Source organism: Schizophyllum commune, assembly GCF_000143185.2.
Source record: "Schizophyllum commune H4-8 unplaced genomic scaffold SCHCOscaffold_16, whole genome shotgun sequence".
NCBI lineage: Eukaryota > Fungi > Basidiomycota > Agaricomycetes > Agaricales > Schizophyllaceae > Schizophyllum > Schizophyllum commune.
This window is the reverse complement of record NW_026089553.1, coordinates 158,657-183,749: the sequence shown is the minus strand read 5'-3', so window position 1 is coordinate 183,749 and position 25,093 is coordinate 158,657. Positions and strand designations below refer to the sequence as shown.

The 25,093-nt window shown below is 60.2% G+C and overlaps 12 protein-coding genes across 12 annotated transcripts; 7 read left to right on the top strand and 5 right to left on the bottom strand.

Annotated features, from left to right (window-relative positions):
- Positions 1-191: 191 nt before the first annotated feature.
- SCHCODRAFT_02644409 (uncharacterized protein) lies at positions 192-740 on the top strand. The gene has a single exon (XM_050346387.1). It carries the CDS (start codon positions 266-268, stop codon positions 641-643), a length of 378 nt encoding a protein of 125 aa, XP_050197118.1. The 5' UTR covers positions 192-265; the 3' UTR covers positions 644-740.
- Positions 658-2,100, bottom strand: SCHCODRAFT_01194083 (uncharacterized protein; the record flags this gene model as incomplete). The annotated part of the gene is made up of 7 exons (XM_003026395.3): positions 1,991-2,100; positions 1,900-1,938; positions 1,812-1,841; positions 1,724-1,759; positions 1,585-1,667; positions 1,276-1,500; positions 658-739 (listed from the first exon to the last, which is right to left on the bottom strand). Exons 4-7 carry the CDS (start codon positions 1,748-1,750, stop codon positions 658-660), a joined length of 417 nt encoding a protein of 138 aa, XP_003026441.1. The 5' UTR covers positions 1,751-1,759; positions 1,812-1,841; positions 1,900-1,938; positions 1,991-2,100.
- Positions 2,101-5,972: 3,872 nt separating this feature from the next.
- SCHCODRAFT_02644407 (uncharacterized protein) lies at positions 5,973-6,617 on the top strand. Its single transcript, XM_050346386.1, has one exon. It carries the CDS (start codon positions 6,189-6,191, stop codon positions 6,573-6,575), a length of 387 nt encoding a protein of 128 aa, XP_050197117.1. The 5' UTR covers positions 5,973-6,188; the 3' UTR covers positions 6,576-6,617.
- Positions 6,618-7,195: 578 nt separating this feature from the next.
- Positions 7,196-8,800, bottom strand: SCHCODRAFT_02124955 (kinase-like protein). Its single transcript, XM_050341870.1, has 4 exons — positions 8,691-8,800; positions 8,458-8,646; positions 7,999-8,405; positions 7,196-7,938 (listed from the first exon to the last, which is right to left on the bottom strand). The coding sequence occupies exons 1-4, from the start codon at positions 8,709-8,711 to the stop codon at positions 7,335-7,337; spliced, it is 1,221 nt and encodes a 406-aa protein (XP_050197116.1). The 5' UTR covers positions 8,712-8,800; the 3' UTR covers positions 7,196-7,334.
- SCHCODRAFT_01164381 (uncharacterized protein) lies at positions 8,801-11,589 on the top strand (the record flags this gene model as incomplete). Its single annotated transcript, XM_003026305.2, has 4 exons — positions 8,801-8,929; positions 8,967-9,211; positions 9,264-9,716; positions 10,848-11,589. The coding sequence occupies 4 exons, from the start codon at positions 8,801-8,803 to the stop codon at positions 11,587-11,589; spliced, it is 1,569 nt and encodes a 522-aa protein (XP_003026351.1).
- Positions 11,590-12,409: 820 nt separating this feature from the next.
- Positions 12,410-14,240, bottom strand: SCHCODRAFT_02520456 (uncharacterized protein; the record flags this gene model as incomplete). Its single annotated transcript, XM_003026397.2, has 9 exons — positions 12,410-12,647; positions 12,701-12,759; positions 12,840-12,875; positions 12,928-12,957; positions 13,016-13,054; positions 13,109-13,254; positions 13,394-13,989; positions 14,046-14,163; positions 14,222-14,240. The coding sequence occupies 9 exons, from the start codon at positions 14,238-14,240 to the stop codon at positions 12,410-12,412; spliced, it is 1,281 nt and encodes a 426-aa protein (XP_003026443.1).
- A 1,452-nt stretch (positions 14,241-15,692) lies between these two features.
- On the top strand, positions 15,693-17,850 carry SCHCODRAFT_02593747 (uncharacterized protein; the record flags this gene model as incomplete). Its single annotated transcript, XM_003026306.1, has 9 exons — positions 15,693-15,766; positions 16,090-16,150; positions 16,219-16,372; positions 16,421-16,550; positions 16,802-16,896; positions 17,164-17,260; positions 17,313-17,413; positions 17,463-17,587; positions 17,812-17,850. 9 exons carry the CDS (start codon positions 15,693-15,695, stop codon positions 17,848-17,850), a joined length of 876 nt encoding a protein of 291 aa, XP_003026352.1.
- A 693-nt stretch (positions 17,851-18,543) lies between these two features.
- Positions 18,544-19,920, bottom strand: SCHCODRAFT_02520515 (kinase-like protein; the record flags this gene model as incomplete). Its single annotated transcript, XM_050343454.1, has 4 exons — positions 18,544-19,147; positions 19,204-19,610; positions 19,667-19,855; positions 19,900-19,920. The coding sequence occupies 4 exons, from the start codon at positions 19,918-19,920 to the stop codon at positions 18,544-18,546; spliced, it is 1,221 nt and encodes a 406-aa protein (XP_050197115.1).
- A 494-nt stretch (positions 19,921-20,414) lies between these two features.
- On the top strand, positions 20,415-21,514 carry SCHCODRAFT_02124827 (uncharacterized protein). The gene has a single exon (XM_050341869.1). The coding sequence runs from the start codon at positions 20,666-20,668 to the stop codon at positions 21,218-21,220; it is 555 nt and encodes a 184-aa protein (XP_050197114.1). The 5' UTR covers positions 20,415-20,665; the 3' UTR covers positions 21,221-21,514.
- Positions 21,272-21,571, top strand: SCHCODRAFT_02644389 (uncharacterized protein). The gene has a single exon (XM_050346385.1). It carries the CDS (start codon positions 21,284-21,286, stop codon positions 21,461-21,463), a length of 180 nt encoding a protein of 59 aa, XP_050197113.1. The 5' UTR covers positions 21,272-21,283; the 3' UTR covers positions 21,464-21,571.
- Positions 21,572-21,932: 361 nt separating this feature from the next.
- SCHCODRAFT_01036342 (uncharacterized protein) lies at positions 21,933-22,310 on the top strand (the record flags this gene model as incomplete). The annotated part of the gene is made up of 1 exon (XM_003026307.3): positions 21,933-22,310. The coding sequence occupies one exon, from the start codon at positions 21,933-21,935 to the stop codon at positions 22,308-22,310; it is 378 nt and encodes a 125-aa protein (XP_003026353.2).
- A 14-nt stretch (positions 22,311-22,324) lies between these two features.
- Positions 22,325-24,827, bottom strand: SCHCODRAFT_01164376 (uncharacterized protein; the record flags this gene model as incomplete). Its single annotated transcript, XM_003026399.3, has 12 exons — positions 22,325-22,406; positions 22,964-22,994; positions 23,069-23,316; positions 23,363-23,421; positions 23,502-23,537; positions 23,590-23,619; positions 23,678-23,716; positions 23,769-23,908; positions 24,034-24,139; positions 24,205-24,331; positions 24,454-24,492; positions 24,568-24,827. The coding sequence occupies 12 exons, from the start codon at positions 24,825-24,827 to the stop codon at positions 22,325-22,327; spliced, it is 1,197 nt and encodes a 398-aa protein (XP_003026445.2).
- Positions 24,828-25,093: the final 266 nt, after the last annotated feature.

Here is a 25,093-nt window from a genome sequence, read left to right as displayed (position 1 = left end):
TCATTGGAGGTGCGTACTTACCCTGCCCCTGCCCCTCCCCTTCTCGTCTATTTATTCCCCCCACCCGTCCTAACTGGCTAACCCGCCCCCCCCCCCTACCTTACTCTACACTCACCGTACCCTACCCTAACCACCCCTCCAAAGGTACGGCGACGTACAAAAGGTCACTAATGATGCTGATCCCCCCTTCGACCGACCTCTCCGTCTTCGACCGACCTCTCTGTCCGTCGAGGATGCCCGCTCCCGACCTCCACAGCCGTCGAGGATGTCCGCTCCCGCCCGCCCCGACCTCGAAATCGACCTTGACGACCTCGGCGACGCCTTCCCTGCCCTCGGCGACGTCCTTCGCGACCTCGACGACGGCTTCCCTACCCTCGTCGACGTCCTCCGCGACCTCGGCGACATCCTCCCCGCCCTCAACGACAGCTCCCTCGCCTTCGACAACGCCTTCCCGCCCTCGACAACGCCTTCGACTCCCTCGACGACCCCTTCGACTCCCTCGCCGACACCTCCCCCGCCCGCGACGACGTCCCCCGCGACCTCCCCGACGTCCTCCCCGACCTTCGTCGACGCCTTGCCGCCCGCAATGACAGCTCCCCACCCTTCGTCGACGCCTCCATCGCCCTCGACGAGCATCAACTAACAGCAGGAACCGCGTCAGCAAGTCGGTGGGAGGAGGGCAGGGAGGCCGGGCGCGTCGCCGGCGGGTAGGGCAGATGACATGTGCGTAGTCGGTAGTCTGCAATGCAAGTCAGTTAGTGATCCACGTGCGAGACGGGACGAGGGGGATCAGTAAACACAGCGGAGGCGGCAGTAAGTAGCACGGAGACGTCAGTAAGTAGCACGGATGGATCCGGAGATGTCAGTAAGTAGGATGGAGATGTCAGTAAACACGACGAGAGGGATCGTAGTAGAAGACGGAGAAGTCAGTGAGCTGGACAGTAAGGGAGGGTCGTAATAGAAGACGGAGGGGTCAGTCATGGACACGAAGGAGTCAGTAGTAAATGAAAACGAACGAAAGAATAAGTAGAGGAGAGTAGTAATCTACGACTCCGAGATCACTAAACTACGGGCTCGAAGTCACTAAACTACGAACTCAATCACCAATTAACCCCAAGGCGACTAAACAAGTAAGAAACCAGCCGACTTCGCACAAGAAAGGCAGCGGGTTCTCGCTCGGGTGCGGGGGGTAGGGTAGCGAGGCAAGAGATCGGAGTAAAGCAACCGTGAGGAAAAGAAGAATGTACGACGAATAGAAAGGATGCCAGCACTCACCGAATGATGACTGCAGGGTCATCTGGTCGGGGTGGTGGGGGAGAGGTTGAGCTTGAGGACGAGGAGGTTGGGCTTGAAAGCGAGGGTGGGGATGTGCTCGAGGTTGAAGATGCGCTGAAGTGCGAGGCGGCGGTTGAAGGCGAGGACAAGCTTGAAGGCGAGGGGAGAGTGCGCTTGACGGCGAGGGAGAAGACGCGGACGCGTCTGAACAGCCAGCGCGATATCCTAATCCAATAATTGAGCACGAGCACGTCGCCTACAGAGCGCAGTTGGTCATGAATGTCAATGAGTAGAGGACAGGTGACGCACCTAGGTAAGACCCGTGCCTCTAACCCAACGTTCGCGCTCGCAATTAGGCAAACAATGTCCTTGAGGATGAAGCGTCGGAACCACTAAGTAAACAAACAATCAGTGACTGGCGAGGCGCGTAGAAAGCGGGACCACGTACTTGGGGAAAGTAACAATATATTCGCATCGATTAAATCTAGAGGATAGACGATGAGCGAGCGATAGACGGGGTGGACAAGAGCACTCGCCGGTGTAAGGACAGACACAAAGGGCGTAGGCTACGTTGATAGGACGAGTCAGTATGGGTGAATAGGACGGCGAGTAGAGACGACGTACTAGGTCTATATACCACCAACGACGCCAAGCTGAACAACCCTGAACGAGCGCATCAGCGAGAAGGAGACAGGCCGGCAGCGAGGGTACTGACCTGATAGCAGACAGCGACGGCCAGGCCAGCAGTGGAGGAGGAGGCGGTCGAGGCAGTCGAGGGGGAAAGGAAGAGCATCGAGCTCTGCCTGCCAACCTCCCCACCTCCCGCCTTATGTACCTCCCCCCGCGTCGGATAGCCTTCGTCAGCCGCAGCGGCCCATACAGCGGACCCGACGCGCCCCCGAGCATCAAGCGCGCGTCGAGATACGGTTACGAAAGTGCGGAAGATTGCCCGTCGTGCATGGGTATTGCATGGGGATCGAAAATTTCGACGTACTGGCGAGGGTGCGATCAGCGCGTAGGTCCGCGCCAGAGCAAGTCGGAAGGGGTCGGATGACAGTCGCGGGTCGGCGGAAGAAGGCCTCGAGGCGCTGAGTGTCGGTCTGTGCGTGGATGTCCGCGGCGCGTTGAAGTCTCTTGAATTGCGGGGACTGTGCAGGGCGTGCCGATGCAAGCAGGAGGGTGTGGTCTATGGAATGTTCGGAAGCTTGACAAGTTGCGACGAGGACGGAGGGTCGGAGGGCGGCGGTGCCAGACGTCGACGCCGCGGTTCGAGTCAAAGGCAGGCCTTCCCTTTTGGGAAGGCTTTGAGTCCATAAAGGCAAGGCGCCTGCGAGCGCGCCCTGCGCATCTCCGCGCTCGCGCTCTCGTGCAAAAGGTGCAACACCACAATGTTCCGTATGTCGCTGACATACCGCTGGCAAATTATGGGGTGCCTGCGCGCTCTGGGCGTGCTGTAAATCGCCTGTAAGCAGCAGAACGGCGATAGCGCATGCGAGGGCAGCGCAATCTTCCAAGCTTCAGCTCGCCGTTTCACCACCTCCGATTAAGCATGCATCCGATCCGAATTGCGGGCTGACAGCGCAAACGCGCCTAGAACGAGTGCAAGATGTGTATCCTCCAGGAGGTTGGTTTTGCAAGTGTGGGACTGCGAGCTTCGAGAGCGTTCTTCGGCCGGCGCAACATCACCCGAGTGCTCGTGGCACCCGACGAGATCGGTCGCTGCAATTGCGTGCCGGCAGGTGGAAGATTGAGAGTGTGGCAGATCTAAGGGAGAGGAGGTGAGCATGGTGAATATCATGGCGCGCAGACGTCGCGAGCTCACCATACTTCCTGGACCACATGGGGAGATGTGTGCGAGCATGGTCCTGTACTTTGCCGTCCGCGAGAGCCCGAAGCGACAGCACGGGAGACGCACCAAAAGCGACGCCACAAATTCAAAACCACCTTCGTCGCGCTATAGCACTGCGACGAAGGCGCGGAAGGCGGGGTTCAATATACAAAACCTGCTCAGAATGATATTCCGCATCGATTTTGGGCGGGCGGTATTTTTGGGGGAGTGCGCACAAAAATGGAAGGGAAGACGTCGAGTTCCGCATGCAAAGCAGCTCGACCTTCCAGAACGATAGGCCAGAACGCATATCTCGCCCATCGCAACCCTTGGGGCGGGTTCTGAACACATGGCGCTTGTGGGTTGAGTGTGTACAACCCATCGTGGGGCTCCCCGCGACGTTGTAGACCCCTCCAAGTCTCGGGTATCGCGTCTTGGTGATGTTTGCATGAATTCCGTCGCGCCCAGATATTGCAGCGCTTCCGTAGTTCATAGATGTGTAGCAATTGGTATTTCGACGCATTTCGCGCTCATTCCGAGACGGCGGACCGCCGCGATGGATGAAAGTCGAGGACAAGACGGTGCGCGCGGGCGCACGGACTTGACGGGCCGCCCTCCGGTCCCTGATTGTCGGCGCCACAAACAATGTCCTTCTTGTTCTCGACCACCATCATCGACGTTTGGACGCCGCGCTGACTGCCAAGACGCCCTAACTGACCCCTTATAACGCTATATGTGATATTCTTGACCATCCCCGCTCGTAGTGAGCCTCGAGAAGCCGCGGTCAAGCTCAACTCACCCGCCCTCGGAAAAGCACGGGCGGCGGAAGCGGCAGGGCCAGCTATACGTCATGATCTGCACTCCGTCATTGCGACTTGACCGGACTTCTAGCTCTGTGCCTCAGTACACGCGAGCTCGTCTATTGAGCCTGATTCGGAAGGCTTTGGACGGCACCCCCGTCGAGCTTGTGGGGTGACGGCGGCGGCAGCGTGGGCACAGACGCTGTTCTTTGCGCTCGCCGCGTCACTTGTGAGACTGGTCTTCTACCTCCCTCCGATAGCGGAGCCCCCTGCGCTTTGCAGAAAAGCATCGAGGCGAGGTGTAGTCAAGTTCAGGCGCATGACGTCGTCTTCTCGCCCGCGCGTGCGCGAAAACAGACTCGTCGCTGCTCAGTGGCACTCCGGCATCCGGAAACAGCAGCGCGGTGGAAGGGTACCAGTGCAAGGCGGAGAACTGCCTGTTCTTCTCAAGGTACGCGCCGGTGAACGCGGGTCTCTGCATTGAACTGACGGCATGGCTTCATTTGGGATCCAATCTGATAGCCGCAGGTTTTGGAGGGCTTGTGGGATGTCACGGCGAAGGTTGGCGAGCCAAACTCAACGCCGAGCACGCCGTCCTTCATCTCTACTGAAAGTCGAGTGGTGCTGACATTGCAGGTCCAGATCAGTTCTCCGTGTATATCTGCACGCGGGGCATCGTATTCGAGTCATCCCGCGCGCAGATAGTCAAACCGCATGGTCTTCGAGGATTGAGTGGAAGCGAGAAAGCTTGAAGGTGCGCAGCAGGCATCAGTGCCGTTATAACAGGCGGATATCGGACGACCAATCAAATTTCATGACAGGCGTATATGTACTCGGTCGCGTCTCGGAGGGGTGGTATTTTCCTCCCTGCCTCCACCCACGCCCGCCCGCCATCCGTTCTTTCCGCCGCCGCCGCCGCCGCCGCCAACGACTGCTCAGAAGGCTGGTCGAACGTTGCTGCGATAAGAGCTCGCGCTTCGGTGAGCTGCTCGACACTACTGCCTCATTCATGTGCTGACCTTCCTCGCGTAGTTCTGCTCCAACATGCTCATTCCGCACGCCCATTAAGCCATTTGAGTCTGCGGTCATCCCGGTGCGTGTGCAGGACCTCCCATTCTAGCTGTTTCTGACCGATTTTGTGCTCATTTTCTCGCATTTTCAGCTGACTCTCCAAGGCCCGAAAAACGCGAAATCGACGTCAATTGCGCCGAGGTCCGCGCCGGTAGCTCTCGCTGACCGCTGCGACAATGCTCGGAGATAGACGGGAGTAGGGTTGGGGTCGGCGCGAGGCGGCGCGGAGCGCCGCCGCGTTGCAGGTGCGTCGCTGGCATCGTCGTTTGTTGATGATTTCTGACATCTTTCAGGCGCCTTCACTGGCAGGAAAATTCGTAAATCGACGTCAAATGCGCTGAGGTCCGCGCGGGAAGTACTAGATGATACCCGCGAGCGGTGGGAAGGGGCCGGGGCGGCGCGATGCGCCGCTGTGTGTCCACGTATGTCTCATCCCTTCGATTCTGCACTTCATTTCTGACGGTATCTTAGGCGCTTCTATGGACGAAAAATCCGCAAATGAACGTCAAATGCACCGAGGTCCGCGCGGGAGGTCCTAGTCGATCGTCGCGACGATCAGGGAGGGGGGCAGGGCGGCGCACAGCGCCGCCATGAGCGTCGTTCTCATGCGATGCAACAGTTGGTGCGTACGCCACATCATGTGGTTCTGCTCAGCGCTCATTCTTAGATGTGCAGCCAACGCCGTGAAGCCCTTTACAACCCCTACCTGCTTCGTCCGCCTCCCCACGCTCTACGTCGCTGTCAGCCCAGGCGAAGGTAAGTCCTGTTCCCTCCTCCCCATAGTCCATTTCGCGTCCCCCTCCCCACGAACTTTCGCTCATCGCACCTCGATGCCCTTTGAGCCTGCATCCCTTCCCTCTGCCGCGCCCCCTCCCTTTGCCTTCTTGCCTTCCTACCTACGTCGTCCTCCTTTCGGCCCCTTTCATCTTTCGCTCGCTCATTCCTCCTCTCCTCAGACGCCTCTACCTCCTCCCTAGCTTTGAGGAGGCCTGCTCATCGTGCGCATAGCTCATTTCGGCGCATCCCTCACGGACCACGACTCGTCTCACCCTAAGGGAAAGCCTCGAACACCCTCCGAAGCGATGCACGAGCGAGGGTAAGCCTTCCTGCGTGTAGTCCATGCGCTTCTCGCTGGCCTTCTCGTCAGGATACGTCTCGTTCCCGTCGCCCTCGTATACGCGATGCTTTCCCTGCACTTCCCAACCCCCTAGGCGATGAGTATATGTATCGCCGTCCGCCGAGCGAGGGGAAGTGCCACCTACCTGAGTTGCGATCCCTTTGCTGACCTTCTCTCCAGTCCTTTACCGTCGCGCGACGCTCCCCGCGCTCCTCGCCAACCCCTCCTTTCGCGTTTCCACCGACTTCAACACGTCACGAGCGCTCGGAGCCGATACTCACGTGAGCGGTTCGACTTTTGCACCCGCTCGTCGCCGTCGACGTCGAACGCGGGCTCGCGGCTATCGAACGGTACGCTATCGTCTGCAGTCCCCCCCTCGCACCCTTTCCGATGCAGCGAGGCCGCTTGGGCGTTGAGCGTGACGGCTTGCTCGTTGACGTTTGCCCCCCTTCGAGGGGGGCAGGGATGTGCTTCCCCGTCGTAGTTTATTAGTTACATTTTGTCTCTAGAGTACAATGAAATCGCGTTTAACATCACTGAGCTCAAATGAAGAGAAAACAAACCCCTTCTCAAGTCTCTGAGGTCCCAATAGCCCCTCACCCTATGTCGTCGGCCCACCTTATCGTCAAACGCGCGGGTGGGGCTGTCAAGAAAGAAAGCTCTATTTGGTGTTCTCTACTACATCGGGGATGTCGGCGAGGTACTATCTATCGGTGTTCGGGGCCTACGGAGGTTCGCAGACGTTATCGAAGGGCGGGTACCTGTGGGAGGCGCACCCGCCGCACTCGTTGGCGATGGAGGCCAGGGGGAGGGGGGAGGAGAATCACAAAGGAGGGGGAGGGGGACTTGTATATGATGTTAAGACGAAGCAGGAGGGGAAGGGGAGGGGGCGAAGGGTCGTACAAGAGGGAGCCTTACCACCATCCCCTCGTCGGTCTCGTCGGACGCGAACAGACCCAACCCTAGCGTACTAGGGAGGGGGACCCTCGCAGTGTCGCAGGCTAGCGTACTCGGCTCACGCGTCAATACTCGGGCGCGGCGGCAGGCTCTGGGAGGGTATATAAGCTGCGCGGGGGTGGGCGAGTCCCTTACCGTGTCCTTCCCCTCCCCCCTCTTCGCTCGCTTGCTGTCCGTGTTGCTGCTCGTGGTCGTCGTGGCCGCCGCTACCCGTTATGCTGCCCCTACGATGGGAGGTCATGCTGCGGGGAGGTGCTGCTGGTGGGAGGAGTCATGCTGGTGGGAGTTATGCTGGTGGGAGGGAGGGTATGCCGAGGATCATCGTCAGTAGTCGGTAGCTAGCACCACGCCTCCCGGACATGGGCCCCTGCAGGGGGAGACCATGCCCGGGGGGCCCAGCCAAGGAGGGACGGGCGCTAGACACCTGCGAATTTTCATGCCAGTTTCTGCCGTCATCACAGAGCGACAGCGCCCAGACTCCACAAATCAAGTCAAGCATCCTGCCTCTACTTACCGGCCACAATTCCTCGTTCGGCGTCCCCCGGATCTGGAAGATGCTCCAGGCTAGCCCGATCTCCCCGCGCGAGCCGTTGAAAAGCGTGTCGCGCGCCCATTTCGCGCCCGGGTAGCCGATGCGGAGATGGGAGGGGATGCGGAAGGGGGGAGGGGGGGTAGTTGTGTCTTCGTCGTCCTCTTCGTCTGCATCGGTGGAAGCGTTGTGCGACCTTGCGAAGCCACCACCAAAGCCTCCAAAGCCCTCGTCCTCGTCGTCGAGGTAGAGGGACAGTGGGGTGAAGAACTCGGCGAACGTGGCGCCTAGACTCCACATGTCGATCGCGAACGCGTCGTATGTGCGAGGGCCGAAGAGGAGCTCGGGAGCGCGGTACGGGCTGCATGACGTCTGTGAGCACGCAGACCGCTAGCCACACACGGAAAAATCGCCCTCTCACCCCGTCGACACCTCAAAGTACATTCTCTCCCTCGGCTCCGGCCACAGGTCCTCCTTCGTTTCCTCCTCCCCCTCCCCCTCCCTCCGCGCGATCCCAAAGTCGATCAGCTTGACCAGCCCTTCCTCCGTCAGCAGCACATTCGCGGGTTTGATGTCGCGGTGCGCGACGCGCTGCTCGTCGTGGAGGTACGCCAGCGCAAAGAGCACCTGCGCCATGATCGCGCGCGCGACGGCGCAGAAGCGATCGCGGCGTTCCGCGAGGGCGTCGGGGCCAGGGCGGAGGTAGGGTGGGTAGATGTGCGGGGAGAAGTAGGGCGAGGCGAGGAGCTGGGGGAGGGCGAAGGGGATGTAGGGGAGGAAGAGCGTGAGGTCGTCGCCCGAGCGTTCGTGGTGGATGAGGGGGACGATCTGGGTGTAAGTTGGTGTAAGTTGGCGCATGACAGACCGTGTCGACACGCACATTCGGATGCGACAGGCTGCGCAGGATCCTGAGCTCCTTCACGATGTCGTGCGGCTCCTTCGCGAAGCGCTTGCGGAGGGTCGAGGACTTGAGGGCTACGACTTGCGGCTCGTCTGATTGACTGGGAAGACGCCCGCAGACCTTGACGACACTAGAGGCGATGCCTTCTGCGATGACGATCGGGTCATCCTGGGGAGCTTGGTGGCGCGTCGGGCGAGGGTCAGGTCACTAACCAGCTCTTGGATGCCTTTCATTGTCTTGGGAAGTCGGGGCGTGATCGAACGATTGCTCGAAGGTTCGTTCGGTCCTGCTAAGTATCCGCTAAGCCCTCAAATATCAGGGTATGAGGCAAGCAGACGAGGGGAGCAAGATCAACGTCGGAATCAAGCAATGGGAGGTGGACCGCTGTCCTCGGCATTCTCCGGACCAGCTTGTTCTCGACGGACTCTCCCTGTCCAACGTCATTGTCGATGTACACCGGATACTGTACAGATAACCCTCGTCGCTAGCTTGCGTTCTTCTCCGTCGGCTGCGGCTTCCCGCGGTCCTCAGCCATCTACGCCGATCAGCCACGTCTCCTCCCCCTAACCTCAACCCGTCCACGTCCTCCCGTCCCCATCGTCGCGCCAAACACGGGCGATCGACCGTCTGCCCGCTGGGATCGACTCCCGACCCGACCGTCATCTCACCCGCCCGTCGTCGCCCATCGCCTGTCACTATCGCCACTCTGGCCCGTCCCGCGCCTCACCGTCGCGTCGCCCGCTCCAACGACGCGCCGACTCGCGATCGCCGCCGCATACATCCAGTCACCCAGCGCGTGCATACATCTCCCCCATCACCTCCGCCTTCCCCACCACCTCCGCCTGCCCCACTATTTCCGCCTTTCACTCCCCTCCGCCTTCCACTCCCGTCCATCTCCGACCTTCCCTCCATCTCCCTCCCCTCCTTCACATATTACTCTCCCTTCTTCGACTCCCCGTCCCCCTCCCCCGATCACGCGACGCGGACGATATCGTAGCCTCGCCCCGTCTAGAGGATGTCGTAAGCGGAAGATGCGAGGGGGAGCGGGAAGAGACGTACGCAGCACATCAAGCTCAGCGTCGACGGCGTGCGCAGACGCGACGATCGCGGCCCTGCGATGGCGAGGCAGTTGAGGGCGCAGAAGGTGCGGAAATCGACGCGGGGAGGGAGAGGGAGCGCGACGCAGGGAGAGAAAGGGAAGCGACCCAGCGAGCGGGAGAGGGAGGGAGGAAGAACTGGTCGGGAGCGCGAAGGGGAGAGGAACGCGCGAGCAGCAAGGATGAGGGTGCCCGATGGGAAGGGGAAAAGGGAACGAAGGAGAGGGGGCGTTGTTGCGGGCGAAGGCGCATGGGCGGTGCGAGGAGGGGCACGAAGGGGGGCGATGCGCGGGAGGTCGAAAGGGTGGGGGAAGGGGGGAAGGGGGAAGGGAATGCGAAGGGGGATGGCATGGACGAGGGTGGGGGAGGAAGACCACCGAAGGAGGAGGGACAGATCAGAGGGAGGCAACGAAGGGCGACGAGCGCGGGGGTGAGGGGGCGAAAAGCGCGGGGGGTGAGAGGGCGAGAGGTCGGATGGGGGAGGGAGAAGGTGAAGGGGGAGCGAGAAGGTAAAGGGGAGCGAGAAGGTAAAGGGGGAGGGAGGAAGGGGGGGGGAGGAAGGGAAGGGGGAGGGAGGAAGTGAAGGGGGAGGGAGGAAGTCAAAAGGAACACACGAAAGGTCGACGGCGCGAGGGGGAGGTGGGGGTGGGTAGGGGGTGGGGGGATGTCCGGGAAGGGTGGGGGGATGCGCGAAGAAGAGAAGATGAGATGCGCGAAGCGGGAGGGGAGTCGCGGAAAGGGTGAAGGTGCGAAGGTCGAGGGAGCGCTCACCGTCGTCAGAAGACGCTCGCCGCGCACGAGCCAACCCTCCCCACGCCCGCCTCCGTCGAGCCAGCACGCCTAGAAGGGGCAAGAAGATGAGTTGGCGCGCGCTTTCCGGACGAACGCGGTGAGTACGCACCTCCCCTCTCCCCTTCCTCCGCTTCCCCTTTCGTCTGACCCTCCCCTGTTGTCTATCCCTCCCCTTTCGTCTACCCCTCCCCTTTCGTCTACCTCCCCTTCGTCATTTCGTCTACTAACCCTCCCCTCCCCTCTCGCACGGCCGTCTATACAGGTTGCGAATCTATTAGAGGTGCGTACTTACCCTACCCCTACCCCTCCCCTTCTCGTCTACTTATCCTCCCCACCCACCCGTCCTAACTGGCTAACTCCCCAAACCCTATCCTACCCTATCCTTACCATACCCTACCCTACCCTACCCTGACCATACCCTACCCTATCCTTACCCTTATCGTACCCTTACCCTACCCTACCCTGACCACCCCTTCACAGGTACGGCGACGTACAAAAGGTCACTAATGATGCTAATCCCCCCCTTCGACCGACCTCTCCGTCTGTCGAGGATGCCCGGTCCCGACACCTCCGACCTCTCCAACGTCCTCCGCGCCTTCTGCCTTCCCGACCCTCGGCGACGCCTTCCCGACCTTCGTCGACGCCTCTCCCGCCCTCGGCGACGCCTCCATCGCCCTCGACGACATCCTCGCCGCCCTCAATGACAGCTCCCTCGCCTTCGACGACAGCTCCCTCGCCTTCGACAACGCCTTCCCGCCCTCGACAACGCCTTCGACTCCCTCGACGACGGCTTCCCTACCCTCGTCGACGTCCTCCGCGACCTCGGCGACATCCTCCCCGCCCTCAACGACAGCTCCCTCGCCTTCGACAACGCCTTCCCGCCCTCGACAACGCCTTCGACTCCCTCGACGACGGCTTCCCTACCCTCGTCAACGTCCTCCGCGACCTCGGCGACATCCTCCCCGCCCTCAACGACAGCTCCCTCGCCTTCGACAACGCCTTCCCGCCCTCGACAACGGCTTCGACTCCCTCGACGACCCCTTCGACTCCCTCGCCGACACCTCCCCCGCCCGCGACGACGTCCCCCGCGACCTCCCCGACGTCCTCCCCGACCTTCGTCGACGCCTCCATCGCCCTCGACGAGCATCAACTAACAGCAGGAACCGCGTCAGCAAGTCGGTGGGAGGAGGGTAGGAGGCCGCGGTGCGGTGCTTGCCTTTGAGCGTCGTCGATGAAGTCCGTGCGCGTCGTCGATGGAGGCCGTGCGCGTCGTCGAGAAAGGCCGAGCGCGTCGTCGATGAAGTCCGAGCGCGTCGTCGATGGAGGCCGCGCGCATCGTCGATGAAGGCCGCACGCGTCGTCGGCGGTAGGGCAGACGTGCGCGGGCGCGATGCCGTAGAGCAGCAGTCGCGTTCGCGGCGGGTAGTGCAGATGACATGTGCGTAGTCGGTAGTCTGCAATGCAAGTTCGTTAGTGATCCACGTGCGAGACGAGACGAGGGGGGTCAGTGAACACGGCGGAGATGTCAGTAAGTAGGACGAGAAGGATCGTAGTAGAAGACGGAGGGGTCAGTAAGTAGGATGGAGATGTCAGTAAACACGACGAGAGGGATCGTAGTAGAAGACGGAGAAGTCAGTGAGCTAGACAATAAGGGAGGGTCGTAGTAGAAGACGGTGGGGTCAGTCATGAACACGAAGGGGTCAGTAGTGAACACGAAGGGGGCAGTAGTGAATGAAACCGAACGAAAGAGTACGTAGACGAGATCAGTAATCTACGACTCCGAGATCACTAACCCGCGACCACGAAGTCACTAAACTACGACCACGAAGTCACTAAACTACGAACTCAATCACCAATTAACCCCAAGGCGACTAAACAAGTAAGAAACCAGCCGACTTCGCCCAAGAAAGGCAGCGGGTTCTCGCTCGGGTGCGGGGGGTAGGGTAGCGAGGCAAGAGATCGGAGTAAAGCAACCGTGAGGAAAAGAAGAATGTACGACGAATAGAAAGGATGCCAGCACTCACCGAATGATGACTGCAGGGTCATCTGGTCGGGGTGGTGGGGGTGAGGTTGAGCTTGAGGACGAGGAGGTTGGGCTTGAAAGCGAGGGTGGGGATGTGCTCGAGGTTGAAGATGCGCTGAAGTGCGAGGCGGCGGTTGAAGGCGAGGACAAGCTTGAAGGCGAGGGGAGAGTGCGCTTGACGGCGAGGGAGAAGACGCGGGCGCGTCTGGACAGCCAGCGCGATATCGAAATCAAACAATTGAGCACGAGCACGTCGCCTACAGAGCGCAGTCAGTAATGAATGTTAATAAGTAGAGGTCAGGTCACGCACCTAGGCAAGACCCGTGCCCGTAACCCAACGTTTGCGCTCGCAATCAGGCAAACAATGTCCTTGAAAATGACGCGTCGAAATCACTACGTAAACAGAAAATCAGTGACTGGCGAGGCGCGTAGAAGGCAGGACGACGTACTTGGGGAAAGTAACAATATATTCGCATCGATGGAATCTAGAGGATAGACGGTGAGCGTGCGATAGGTGGGGTGAGCAAAAGCACTCACCGATGTAAGGACAGACACAAAGGGCGTAGGCTACGCTGATAGGACGGGTCAGTATGGGTGAATAGGACGGCGAGTAGAGACGACGTACGAGGTCTATATACCACCGACGACGCCAAGCTGGACGAACCTGAAAGAGCGCGTCAGCGAGAACGGGGGACAGGCGGTCAGCGAGGGTACTGACCTGATAGCAGACGGCGGCGGGCAGGCCAGCAGTGGAGGAGGAGGCAGTCGAGGCAGTCGAGGGGGAAAGGATCCGGAAGAGCATCGAGCTCTGCCTGCCAACCTCCCCACCTCCCGCCTTATGTACCTCCCCCCGCGTCGGATAGCCTTCGTCAACCGCAGCAGCCCATACAGCGGACCCGACGCGCCCCCGAGCAGCAAGCGCGCGTCGAGATACGGTTACGAAAGTGCGGAAGATTGCCCGTCGTGCATGGGTATTGCATGGGGATCGAAAATTTCGACGTACTGGCGAGGGTGCGATCAGCGCGTAGGTCGGCGCCAGAGCAGGTCGGAAGGGGTCGGATGACAGTCGCGGGTCGGCGGAAGAAGGCCTCGAGGCGCTGAGTGTCGGTCTGTGCGTGGATGTCCGCGGCGCGTTGAAGTCTCTTGAATTGCGGGGACTGTGCAGGGCGTGCCGATGCAAGCAGGAGGGTGTGGTCTATGGAATGTTCGGAAGCTTGACAAGTTGCGACGAGGACGGAGGGTCGGAGGGCGGCGGTGCCAGACGTCGACACCGCGGTTCGAGTCAAAGGCAGGCCTTCCCTTTTGGGAAGGCTTTGAGTCCATAAAGGCAAGGCGCCTGCGAGCGCGCCCTGCGCATCGCCGCGCTCGCGCTCTCGTGCAAAAGGTGCAACACCACAATGTTCCGTATGTCGCTGACATACCGCTGGCAAATTATGGGGTGCCTGCGCGCTCTGGGCGTGCTGTAAATCGCCTGTAAGCAGCAGAACGGCGATAGCGCATGCGAGGGCAGCGCAATCTTCCAACCTTCGGCTCACCGTTTCAGCACCTCCGAGTAAGCATGCATCCGAGCCGAATTGCGGGCTGACAGCGGAAACGCGCCTAGAACGAGTGCAAGATGTGTATCCCCCAGGAGGTTGGTTTTGCAAGTGTGGGACTGCGAGCTTCGAGAGCGTTCTTCGGCCGGCGCAACGTCACCCGAGTGCTCGTGGCACCCGACGAGATCGGTCGCTGTGATTGCGTGCCGGCAGGTGGAAGATTGAGCGTGTGGCAGATCTAAGGGAGAGGAGGTGAGCACGGTGAATATCATGGCGTGCAGACGTTGCGAGCTCACCATACTTCCTACGCCACATGGGGAGATGTATGCGAGCATGTCACTGTACTTTGCCGCCCTCAAAAGCCCACAGGGACAGCACTGGAGACGCACCAAAAGCGACGCCACAAATTCAAAACCACCTTCATCGCGCAATAGCACTGCAACGAGGGCGCGGAAGGCGGGGTTCAATATACAAAGCCTGTTAATAATGATATTCCGCATCGATTTTGGGTGGGCGGTATTTTTGGGGGAGTGCGCGCAAAATGGAAGGGAAGACGTCGAGTTCCGCATGCAAAGCAGCTCGACCTTCCAGAACGATAAGCCAGAACGCATATCTCGCCCATCGCAAACCTTGGGGCGGGTTCTGAGCACATAGCGCTTGTGGGTTGAGTGTGTACGACCCATCGTGGGGCTCTCCGCGACGTTGTAGACCCCTCCAAGTTTCGGGGATCGCGTCTTGGTGATGTTTGCATGGTTTCCGTCCCGCCCAGATATGGCAGCGGTTCTGCAACTCGTAGATGTGTAGCGATTGGTATTTCGACGCATTTCGCGCTTATTCCGAGACGGCGGACTGCCGCGATGGATGAAAGTCGAGGACAAGACGGGGCGCGCGGGCGCACGGACTTGACGGGCCGCCCTCCGGTCCCTGATTGTCGGCGCCACAAACAATGTCCTTCTTGTTCTCGACCACCAACATCGACGTTTGGAGTCCGCGCTGACTGCCAGAACGCCCTGACTGACCCCTCATAACGCTATATGATGATATTCTTGACCCTCCCCGCTCGTAGTGAGCCTCGAGAAGGCCGCGGTCAAGCTCAACTCACCCGCCCTCGGAAATGCACGAGCGACGGAAGCGGCAAGGCCAGCTATACGTCAAGATCTGCACTCCGTCATTGCAACTTGTCCGGACTTCTAGCTCTGTGCCTCGAGAGCACGCGAGCCCGTCTATTGAGCCTAATTAGGAAGGCTTTCGACTGAACTCGTCGGACACGAACACGACGGCATGGGAGGAAGCGCTGTTTCTCGCGCTGGCTGCCCCTTTCCAGCGACTGATGCTCAGTCTGTTGGCAATAGCAGACGCTCGTGTGCCTAACATGAAGAAATGTGTTGAGCTGTGCTCACTGCGTGTGAAAGACACACTGTGTTCCCGTCTGCGCATGCGCCCATCCTCCTATGAAAATCGAACCTATCGTTTCTTTTTCTTACTATGGAATGCAGAGGTCATAGGGTAATGAGGGTACGCTAGCGGAAGGCGGAGGATCTGCGCTCTTGCAAGGTACGTGCCGGTGAACGCGGCTCGCTTCATATAAACTCACGTCATATTTTCTATTAGGACTCCATTGGATATCTGCCGGCTTCGGTGTGCTTGTGAAATCCCGCGGCGAAGGTTAACGTTAGCGAGCTGTAATCATTGGTGAGCACGCCGATCTTCCTCTTCACTGAGGAACGAGGGTCACTGAATTTTGCAGGCAACGTGTACGAGTTCTCCATGTACATCTGCATGCCGGGCATCGTATTCGACTCACCCCGCGCGCAGATAGTCAAAACGCATGTTCTCCGAGGGTTGAGTGGAAGCGAGAAAGCTTGAAGGTGCGCAGCAGGCATCAGTGCCGTTATAACAGGCGGATATCGGACGACTGATAAAATTTCATGACAGGCGTATATATACTCGGTCGCGTCTCGGAGGGGTGGTATTTTCCTCCCTGCCCCCATCCACGCCCGCCCGCCGTCCGTTCTTTCCGTCGCCCCGGCCGCCGGCGCCGCCGCACTCGACACCGCCAACGACTGCTCATGAAGCTGGTCGAGCGTTGCTGCAATTAGAGTCCGCGCTTCGGTGAGCTGCTCGAGACTACTGCCTCATTCATGTGCTGACCTTTCTCGCGTAGTTCTGCTCCAACATGCTCATTCCGCACGCCCATCAAGCCGTCTGAGTCTGCGGTCATCCCAGTGCGTATGCAGGCCCTCCCATCTCAGCTGTATCTGACCGATTTTGTGCTCATTTCTCGCATTTTCAGCTGGCTCTCCAAGGCCCGAAAAACGCGAAATCGACGTCAATTGCGCCGAGGTCCGCGCCGGTAGCTCTCGCTGACCGTCGCGACGATACCCAGAGACAGACGGGAGGAGGGTTGGGGTCGGCGCGAGGCGGCGCGGAGCGCCGCTGCGTTGCGGGTGCGTCTCCGACATCGTCGTTTGTTGACGAGTTCTGACATCTTTTAGGCGCCTTCGGTGGCGGGAAAAATCGCAAATTGACGTCAAATGAGCCGAGGTCCGCGCGGGAGGTACTAGATGGTAGCCGCGAGTGCCGTGAGGGGGCAGGGGGCGGCGCGAAGCGCCGCCGTGCGTTCACGTATGTGTCGTATATTGTCGATTCTGAGCCTCATTTCTGAAGTTGCCCTAGGCGTTTCTATACCCCAAAAATCTGCAAATGGACGTCAAATGCGCCGAGGCCCGCGCGGGAAGTCCTCGTCGACGGTCGCGGCCCTTTGAGGAGGGGGAAGGGGCGGCGCGCAGCGCCGCCATGCGTGCCGTAGTCACACGAGGGCTGCACGGTACGTTCCCCGCGTTCTCTTTTTGTAACCGGGCACTCATCCTTCCTAGATCTTCCGTTGACGCCTTCAAGTACTCCTCGCGCTACCTCTCCGCGCTTCGATCGCACCCCCACCGCGCTAGACGCCCCGGCGACATGAGCAAAGGTCCGTCCTTGCCTTCCCTTTCTTTCGCTCCATTCGTGTCCCCTTTGCTCATATCTTTGCTCAATGCACTCCTCCTTCTGGACTTTCTTTTTAGTCTTCTTTGTGCCCTCTCCTGTGTTCCCCATCTCTTCCTCGCCCCTCCCTTTCCTTCCTGTACTCCTCTTTTCCTCTTCATCCCTCCCATCACCGCTTGCTCGCTCATCGCCTCTCCTCAGACGCCTCTACCTCCTCTCTGGCCTCATTGACGCCTTCTCATCATGCTCACAGTCCTTTTCAATATATCCCTCACAGTCAACGATCCAAAATCCTCAATAACGACCTCGCACATGCTCGGAAGCAACAGAATTTCGTCCGGCGAGCAGGGGTAAGCCTTTTCAATTTGCATTTCACGCGCTCCTCGCTGACCTCCTCATCAGATTATGTCTTGCTTCTCTCGCCCCCGCCCTCCTCGTGCTTTCCTTGCGCTTTGTGGCCCCCTCAAGCGATGAGTATTTGTATCGCCGTCCGCCGAGCGAGGGTAAGCGCCTCCTACCCGAGTTGGCATCCCTTTACTGACCGCTTCCCAGGTCTCACTCCTTCGCACCCGCGCGGTGTTCTCGATTTCGCGACGCTCCCCGAGCTCCCCGTGCCTCCCGCCACCCCCTCCTTTCGCGTTTCCACCGACTTCAACACGCTCGGAGCCGACGTTCACGTGAGTGGTTCGACTCTGCGCTCGCTCGTCGTCGACGTCGAACGTGGGCTCGCGGCTATCAATATCGCCAGCAGTCCCCCTCGCACCCTTCTCAACGCCGCGCGGCCGCTTGGGCGTCGAGTGTGATGACTTGCTCGTTGATGTTTGGCCCCCGCCGAGGAGGGCAGGGATGTGCTTCCCCGTCGTAGTTTATTAGTTACAATGCATTTCCTATGACTCTAGAGTACAATGAAATCGCGTTTGACGTCACAGAGCTCGAATGAAGAGAAAACAAACCCCTTCCCAAGTCTCTGAGGTCCCAATAGCCCCTCACCCTATGTCGTCGGCCCACCTTATCGTCAAACGCGCGGGTGGGGCTGTCAAGAAAGAAAGCTCTATTTGGTGTTCTCTACTACATCGGGGATGTCGGCGAGGTACTATCTATCGGTGTTCGGGGCCTACGGAGGTTCGCAGACGTTATCGAAGGGCGGGTACCTGTGGGAGGCGCACCCGCCGCACTCGTTGGCGATGGAGGCCAGGGGGAGGGGGGAGGAGAATCACAAAGGAGGGGGAGGGGGACTTGTATATGATGTTAAGACGAAGCAGGAGGGGAAGGGGAGGGGGCGAAGGGTCGTACAAGAGGGAGCCTTACCACCATCCCCTCGTCGGTCTCGTCGGACGCGAACAGACCCAACCCTAGCGTACTAGGGAGGGGGACCCTCGCAGTGTCGCAGGCTAGCGTACTCGGCTCACGCGTCAATACTCGGGCGCGGCGGCAGGCTCTGGGAGGGTATATAAGCTGCGCGGGGGTGGGCGAGTCCCTTACCGTGTCCTTCCCCTCCCCCCTCTTCGCTCGCTTGCTGTCCGTGTTGCTGCTCGTGGTCGTCGTGGCCGCCGCTACCCGTTATGCTGCCCCTACGATGGGAGGTCATGCTGCGGGGAGGTGCTGCTGGTGGGAGGAGTCATGCTGGTGGGAGTTATGCTGGTGGGAGGGAGGGTATGCCGAGGATCATCGTCAGTAGTCGGTAGCTAGCACCACGCCTCCCGGACATGGGCCCCTGCAGGGGGAGACCATGCCCGGGGGGCCCAGCCAAGGAGGGACGGGCGCTAGACACCTGCGAATTTTCATGCCAGTTTCTGCCGTCATCACAGAGCGACAGCGCCCAGACTCCACAAATCAAGTCAAGCATCCTGCCTCTACTTACCGGCCACAATTCCTCGTTCGGCGTCCCCCGGATCTGGAAGATGCTCCAGGCTAGCCCGATCTCCCCGCGCGAGCCGTTGAAAAGCGTGTCGCGCGCCCATTTCGCGCCCGGGTAGCCGATGCGGAGATGGGAGGGGATGCGGAAGGGGGGAGGGGGGGTAGTTGTGTCTTCGTCGTCCTCTTCGTCTGCATCGGTGGAAGCGTTGTGCGACCTTGCGAAGCCACCACCAAAGCCTCCAAAGCCCTCGTCGTCGTCGTCGAGGTAGAGGGACAGTGGGGTGAAGAACTCGGCGAATGTGGCGCCCAAACTCCACATGTCGATGGCGAAGGCGTCGTAAGTGCGGGGGCCGAAGAGGAGCTCGGGGGCGCGGTACGGGCTGAGTGGATCGCTAGATGAGCTGGAGCGACCTCGGCATACAGCGCATTTACTCACCCCGTCGACACCTCAAAGTACATCCTCTCCCTCGGCTCTGGCCACAGGTCCTCCTTCGTGTCCTCCTCGCTTTCCCCTTCCCGCCTCGCAATTCCAAAGTCGATCAGCTTGACCAGTCCGCCCTCCGTCAGCAGCACGTTCGCGGGCTTGACGTCGCGGTGCGCGACGCGCTGCTCGTCGTGGAGGTACGCCAGGGCAAAGAGCACCTGCGCCATGATCGCACGCGCGACGGCGCAGAAGCGATCGCGGCGTTCCGCGCGGGCGTCGGGGCCAGGACGGAGGTAGGGCGGGGAGATGTGCGGGGAGAAGTAGGGCGAGGCGAGGAGCTGGGGGAGGGCGAAGGGGATGTAGGGGAGGAAGAGCGTGAGGTCGTCGTCCGAGCGTTCGAGGTGGATGAGAGGGATGATCTGAATGAGAGAGAGTTGGGGTAAGTCGGCGCCTGACGGACTGAGTGCATACGCACATTCGGATGCGACAGACTGCGCAAGATCCTCAGCTCCTTCACGATGTCGTGCGGCTCCTTCGCGAAGCGCTTGCGGAGGGTCGAGGACTTGAGGGCTACGACTTGCGCTTCGCCTGGATGGCTGGGCAAGCGCCCGCGGACCTTGACGACACTAGAGGCGATGCCTTCTGCGATGACAATCGGGTCATCCTGGGGAGCTTGGTGGCGCGTCGGGCGAGGGTCAGGTCACTAACCAGCTCTTGGATGCCTTTCATTGTCTTGGGAAGTCGGGGCGTGATCGAACGATTGCTCGAAGGTTCGTTCGGTCCTGCTAAGTATCCACTAAGCCCTCAAATATCAGGGTATGAGGCAAGCAGACGAGGGGAGCAAGATCAACGTCGGAATCAAGCAGTGGGAGGTGGACCGCTAAGTCCTCGGCATTCTCCGGACCAGCTTGTCCTCGACGGACTCTCCCTGTCCAACGTCATCGTCGATGTACACCGGATACTGTACAGATAACCCTCGTCGCTAGCTTGCGTTCTTCTCCGTCGGCTGCGGCTTCCCGCGGTCCTCAGCCATCTACGCCGATCAGCCTCGTCTCCTCCCCTAACCTCAACCCGACCGTCATCTCACCCGCGCGTCGTCGACCATCGCCTGTCACCATCGCCACTCTGGCCCGTCCCGCGCGTCACCGTCGCGTCGCCGGCTCCAGCGACGCGCCGTCCTGACCCGCCGCCGCCGCCGCCGACTCGCGATCGACGCCGCATACATCCAGTCACCCAGCGCGTGCATACATCTCCCCCATCACCTCCGCCTTCCCCACCACCTCCGCCTTCCACTCCCCTCCACCTTTCACTCCCCTCCGCCTCCCATTCCCGTCCATCTCCGACCTTCCCTCCATCTCCCTCCCCTCCTTCACATATTACTCTCCCTTCTTCGACTCCCCGTCCCCCTCCCCCGATCACGCGACGCGGACGATATCGTAGCCTCGCCCCGTCTAGAGGATGTCGTAAGCGGAAGATGCGAGGGGGAGCGGGAAGAGACGTACGCAGCACATCAAGCTCAGCGTCGACGGCGTGCGCAGACGCGACGATCGCGGCCCTGCGATGGGCAGTCAGTCCAGGGCGCGAACGGTGCGGAACACGACGCGGGAGGAAAAGGGAGCGGGAGAGGGAGGGAGGAGGAACTGGTCGGGGGCGCGACGGGGAAGAGGAAAAGGGAACGAAGGGGAGGGGGCGAAGGCGCGTGCGCGAGGAGGGGCACAAAGGGGGCCGGTGGGCGAAGGGAGGGGGGAAGGGGGGAAGGGGGGAAGGGAATGCGAAGGGAAAAGGGAATGCGAAGGGGGATGGCGTGGACAAGGGTGGGGGAGGAAGACCACCGAAGGATGGGGGGAGGAAGACCACCGAAGGAGGAGGGAGAGATCAGAGGGAGGCAACGAAGGGCGACGAGCGCGGGGGTGAGAGGGTGAGAGGTCGGAAGGGGGCGAGAGGGCGAGAGGTCGGAAGGGGGAGGGAGGAAGGGAAGGGGGAGCGAGTGAAGGGGGAGCGAGAAAGTGAAGGGGGAGGGAGTAAGTGAAAGGGAACACACGGAAGGTCGACGGCGCGAGGGGGAGGTGGGGGCGGGGAAGGGGGTGGGGGGATGTCCGGGAAGGGTGGGGGGATGCGCGAAGAAGAGAAGGTGAGATGCGCGAAGCGGGAGGGGAGTCGCGGAAAGGGGGAAGGTGCGAAGGTCGAGGGAGCGCTCACCGTCGTCAGAAGACGCTCGCCGCGCACGAGCCAACCCTCCCCACGCCCGCCTCCCACGAGCCAGCACGCCTAGAAGGGGCAAGAAGATGAGTTAGCGCGCGCTTTCCGGACGAACGCGGTGCGTACTCACCTCCCCTCTCCCCTTCCTCCGCTTCCCCTTCCGTCTACCACTCCCCTTTCGTTCGACCCCCCCCTTCTCGTGATTTCGTCTACTTGCCCTCCCCCTTTACGCTCTCAACCAACCCTCCCTCCCCCTCTCGCACGGCCGTCTATACAGGTCACGAATTCATTGGAGGTGCGTGCTTACCCTGCCCCTGCCCCTCCCCTTCTCGTCTATTCATTCCCCCCACCCGTCCTAACTGGCTAACCCCCTTACCTTACCATACTCTACCCTTACCGTACCCTAACAACCCCTCCAAAGGTACGGCGACGTACAAAAGGTCACTAATGATGCTGATCCCCCCTTCGACCGACCTCTCCGTCTTCGACCGACCTCTCTGTCCGTCGAGGATGCCCGCTCCCGACCTCCACGGCCGTCGAGGATGTCCGCTCCCGCCCGCCCCGACCTCGACATCGACCTTGACGACCTCGGCGGCGCCTTCCCTGCCCTCGGCGACGTCCTTCGCGACCTCGACGACGGCTTCCCTACCCTCGTCGACGTCCTCCGCGACCTCGGCGACATCCTCCCCGCCCTCAACGACAGCTCCCTCGCCTTCGACAACGCCTTCCCGCCCTCGACAACGCCTTCGACTCCCTCGACGACCCCTTCGCCTCCCTCGCCGACACCTCCCCGGCCCGCGACGACGTCCCCCGCGACCTCCCCGACGTCCTCCCCGACCTTCGTCGACGCCTTGCCGCCCGCAATGACAGCTCCCCGCCCTTCGTCGACGCCTCCATCGCCCTCGACGAGCATTAACTAACAGCAGGAACCGCGTCAGCAAGTCGGTGGGAGGAGGGCAGGGAGGCCGGGCGCGTCGCCGGCGGGTAGGGCAGATGACATATGCGTAGTCCGTAGTCTGCAATGCAAGTCAGTTAGTGATCCACGTGCGAGACGGGACGAGGGGGGTCAGTAAACACAGCGGAGGCGGCAGTAAGTAGCACGGAGACGTCAGTAAGTAGCACGGAGATGTCAGTAAGTAGGATGGAGATGTCAGTAAACACGACGAGAGGGATCGTAGTAGAAGACGGAGAAGTCAGTGAGCTGGACAGTAAGGGAGGGTCGTAATAGAAGACGGAGGGGTCAGTCATGGACACGAAGGGGTCAGTAGTCAGTGAAAACGAAGGAAAGAGTAAGTAGACGAGAGCAGTAATCTACGACTCCGAGATCACTAACCCGCGACCACGAAGTCACTAAACTACGACCACGAAGTCACTAAACTACGAACTCAGTCACTACCCCAAGGCCACTAAACAAGTAGGAAACCAGCCGACTTCGCACAAGAACGGCAGCGGGTTCTCGCTCAGGTGCGGGGGGTAAAGGAAGGTAAGAAATTGGAGCGGGAAGGTAAGAAATCGGTGTAGGAAAGTAAGAAATCGGAGGAGAAAGGTAAGAAAGTAGAATAAGGCAGAGTACACGTAGTAGACAAATGAAGGCGAAGCGACGGCTAGGAAGCAAAGGGAAGAGCATGACATGCGACGAATAGAAAGAACAGGTGGTAGAAAGAAAGCTAACACTCACCGAATGATGACTGCAGGGTCATCTGGTCGGGATGTTGAGGGATAGGTCTAGCTGGAGGACGAGGAGGAGGCTGGGCTTGAAGGCGAGGCTCTGCGCGAATGGTGAGGATGCGTTGGAGTGAGAGGCTACGCTTGAGGGAGAGGAGGCGCTGGAAGGCGAGGATGCGCTTGACGGCGAGGGAGAAGACGCGGGCGCGTGTGGACAGCCAGCGCGATATTTTACTCAACGATTGAGCACGAGGACGTCGCCTACAGAGCGCAGTAAGTCATGAATGTCAATGAGTAGAGGACGCACCCAGGTAAGACCCGTGCCCGTAACCCAACGTTCGCGCTCGCAATCAGGCAAGCAATATCCTTAAAAATGACGCGTCGGGATCACTAAGTAAGCAAATAATCAGTGATTGGCGAGGCGCGTAGAAGGCGGGACGACGTACTAGGGGAAAGTAGCAATATATTCGCATCGATAGAATCTAGAGGATAGACGGTGAGCGTGCGATAGGCGGGGTGAGCAAAAGCACTCACTGATGTAAGGACAGACACGAAGGGCATGGGCTACACTGATAGGACGAGTCAGTATGTGTGAATAGAACGGCGAGTAGAGACGACGTACCAGGTCTATATACCACCGACGACGCCAAGCTGAACAACCCTGAACGAGCGCATCAGCGAGAAGGAGACAGGCCGGCAGCGAGGGTACTGACCTGATAGCAGACGGCGGCGACCAGGCCAGCAGTGGAGGAGGAGGCGGTCGAGGCAGTCGAGGGGGAAAGGAAGAGCATCGAGCTCTGCCTGCCAACCTCCCCACCTCCCGCCTTATGTACCTCCCCCCGCGTCGGATAGCCTTCGTCAACCGCAGCAGCCCATACAGCGGACCCGACGCGCCCCCGAGCAGCAAGCGCGCGTCGAGATATGGTTACGAAAGCGCGGAAGATTGCCCGTGCGTGTGGATTGAAATTTTCGACGTACTGGCGAGGGTGCGATCAGCGCGTAGGTCCGCGCCAGAGCAAGTCGGAAGTCGTCGGATGTCAGTCGCGGGTTGGCGGAAGAAGGCCTCGAGGTGCTGGGTGTCGGTCTGTGCGTGGATGTCCGCGGCGCGCGTTGAAGTCTCTTGAATTGCGGGAATTGTGCAGGGCGCACCGATGCAAGCAGGAGGGTGTGGTCGATGGAATGTTCGAAAGCTTGATGAGTTGCGACGAGGACGGAGGGTCGGAGGGCGGCGGTGCCAGACGTCGACGCCGCGGTTCGAGTCGAAGGCAGGCCTTCCCTTTTGGGAAGGCTTTGAGTCCATAAAGGCAAGGCGCCTGCGCGCGCGCCCTGCGCATCGCAGCGCTCGCGCTCTCGTGCAAAAAGTGCAACACCACAATATTTAGTATGTCGCTGACATACCCCTGGCAAATTATGGGGTGCCTGCGCGCTCTGGGCGTGCTGTAAATCGCCTGTAAGCAGCAAAACGGCGATTGCGCATGCGAGGGCAGCGCAATCTTCCAAGCTTCGGCTCACCGTTTCACCACCTCCGAGTAAGCATGCATCCGACCCGAATTGCGGGCTGACAGCGGAAACGCGCCTAGAACGAGTGGAAGATGTGTATCCTCCAGGAGGTTGGTTTTGCAAGTGTGGGACTGCGAGCTTCGAGAGCGTTCTTCGGCCGGCGCAACGTCACCCGGGTGCTCGTGGCACCCGACGAGATCGGTCGCTGCAATTGCGTGCCGGCAGGTGGAAGATTGAGCGTGTGGCAGACCTAAGGGAGAGGAGGTGAGCATGGTGAGTATCATGGCGCGCAGACGTCGCGAGCTCACCATACTCCATGGGCCACATGAGGATATGTCTGCGAGCATGTTCCTGTACTTTTCCGCCCGCGAGTGCCCGAAGCGACAGCACTGGAGACGCACAAAAAGCGACGCCACAAATTCAAAACCACCTTCGTCGCGCTATAGCACTGCAACGAGGGCGCGGAAGGCGGGGTTCAATATACAAAGCCTGCTCAGAATGATATTCCGCATCGATTTTGGGCGGCCGGTATTTTTGG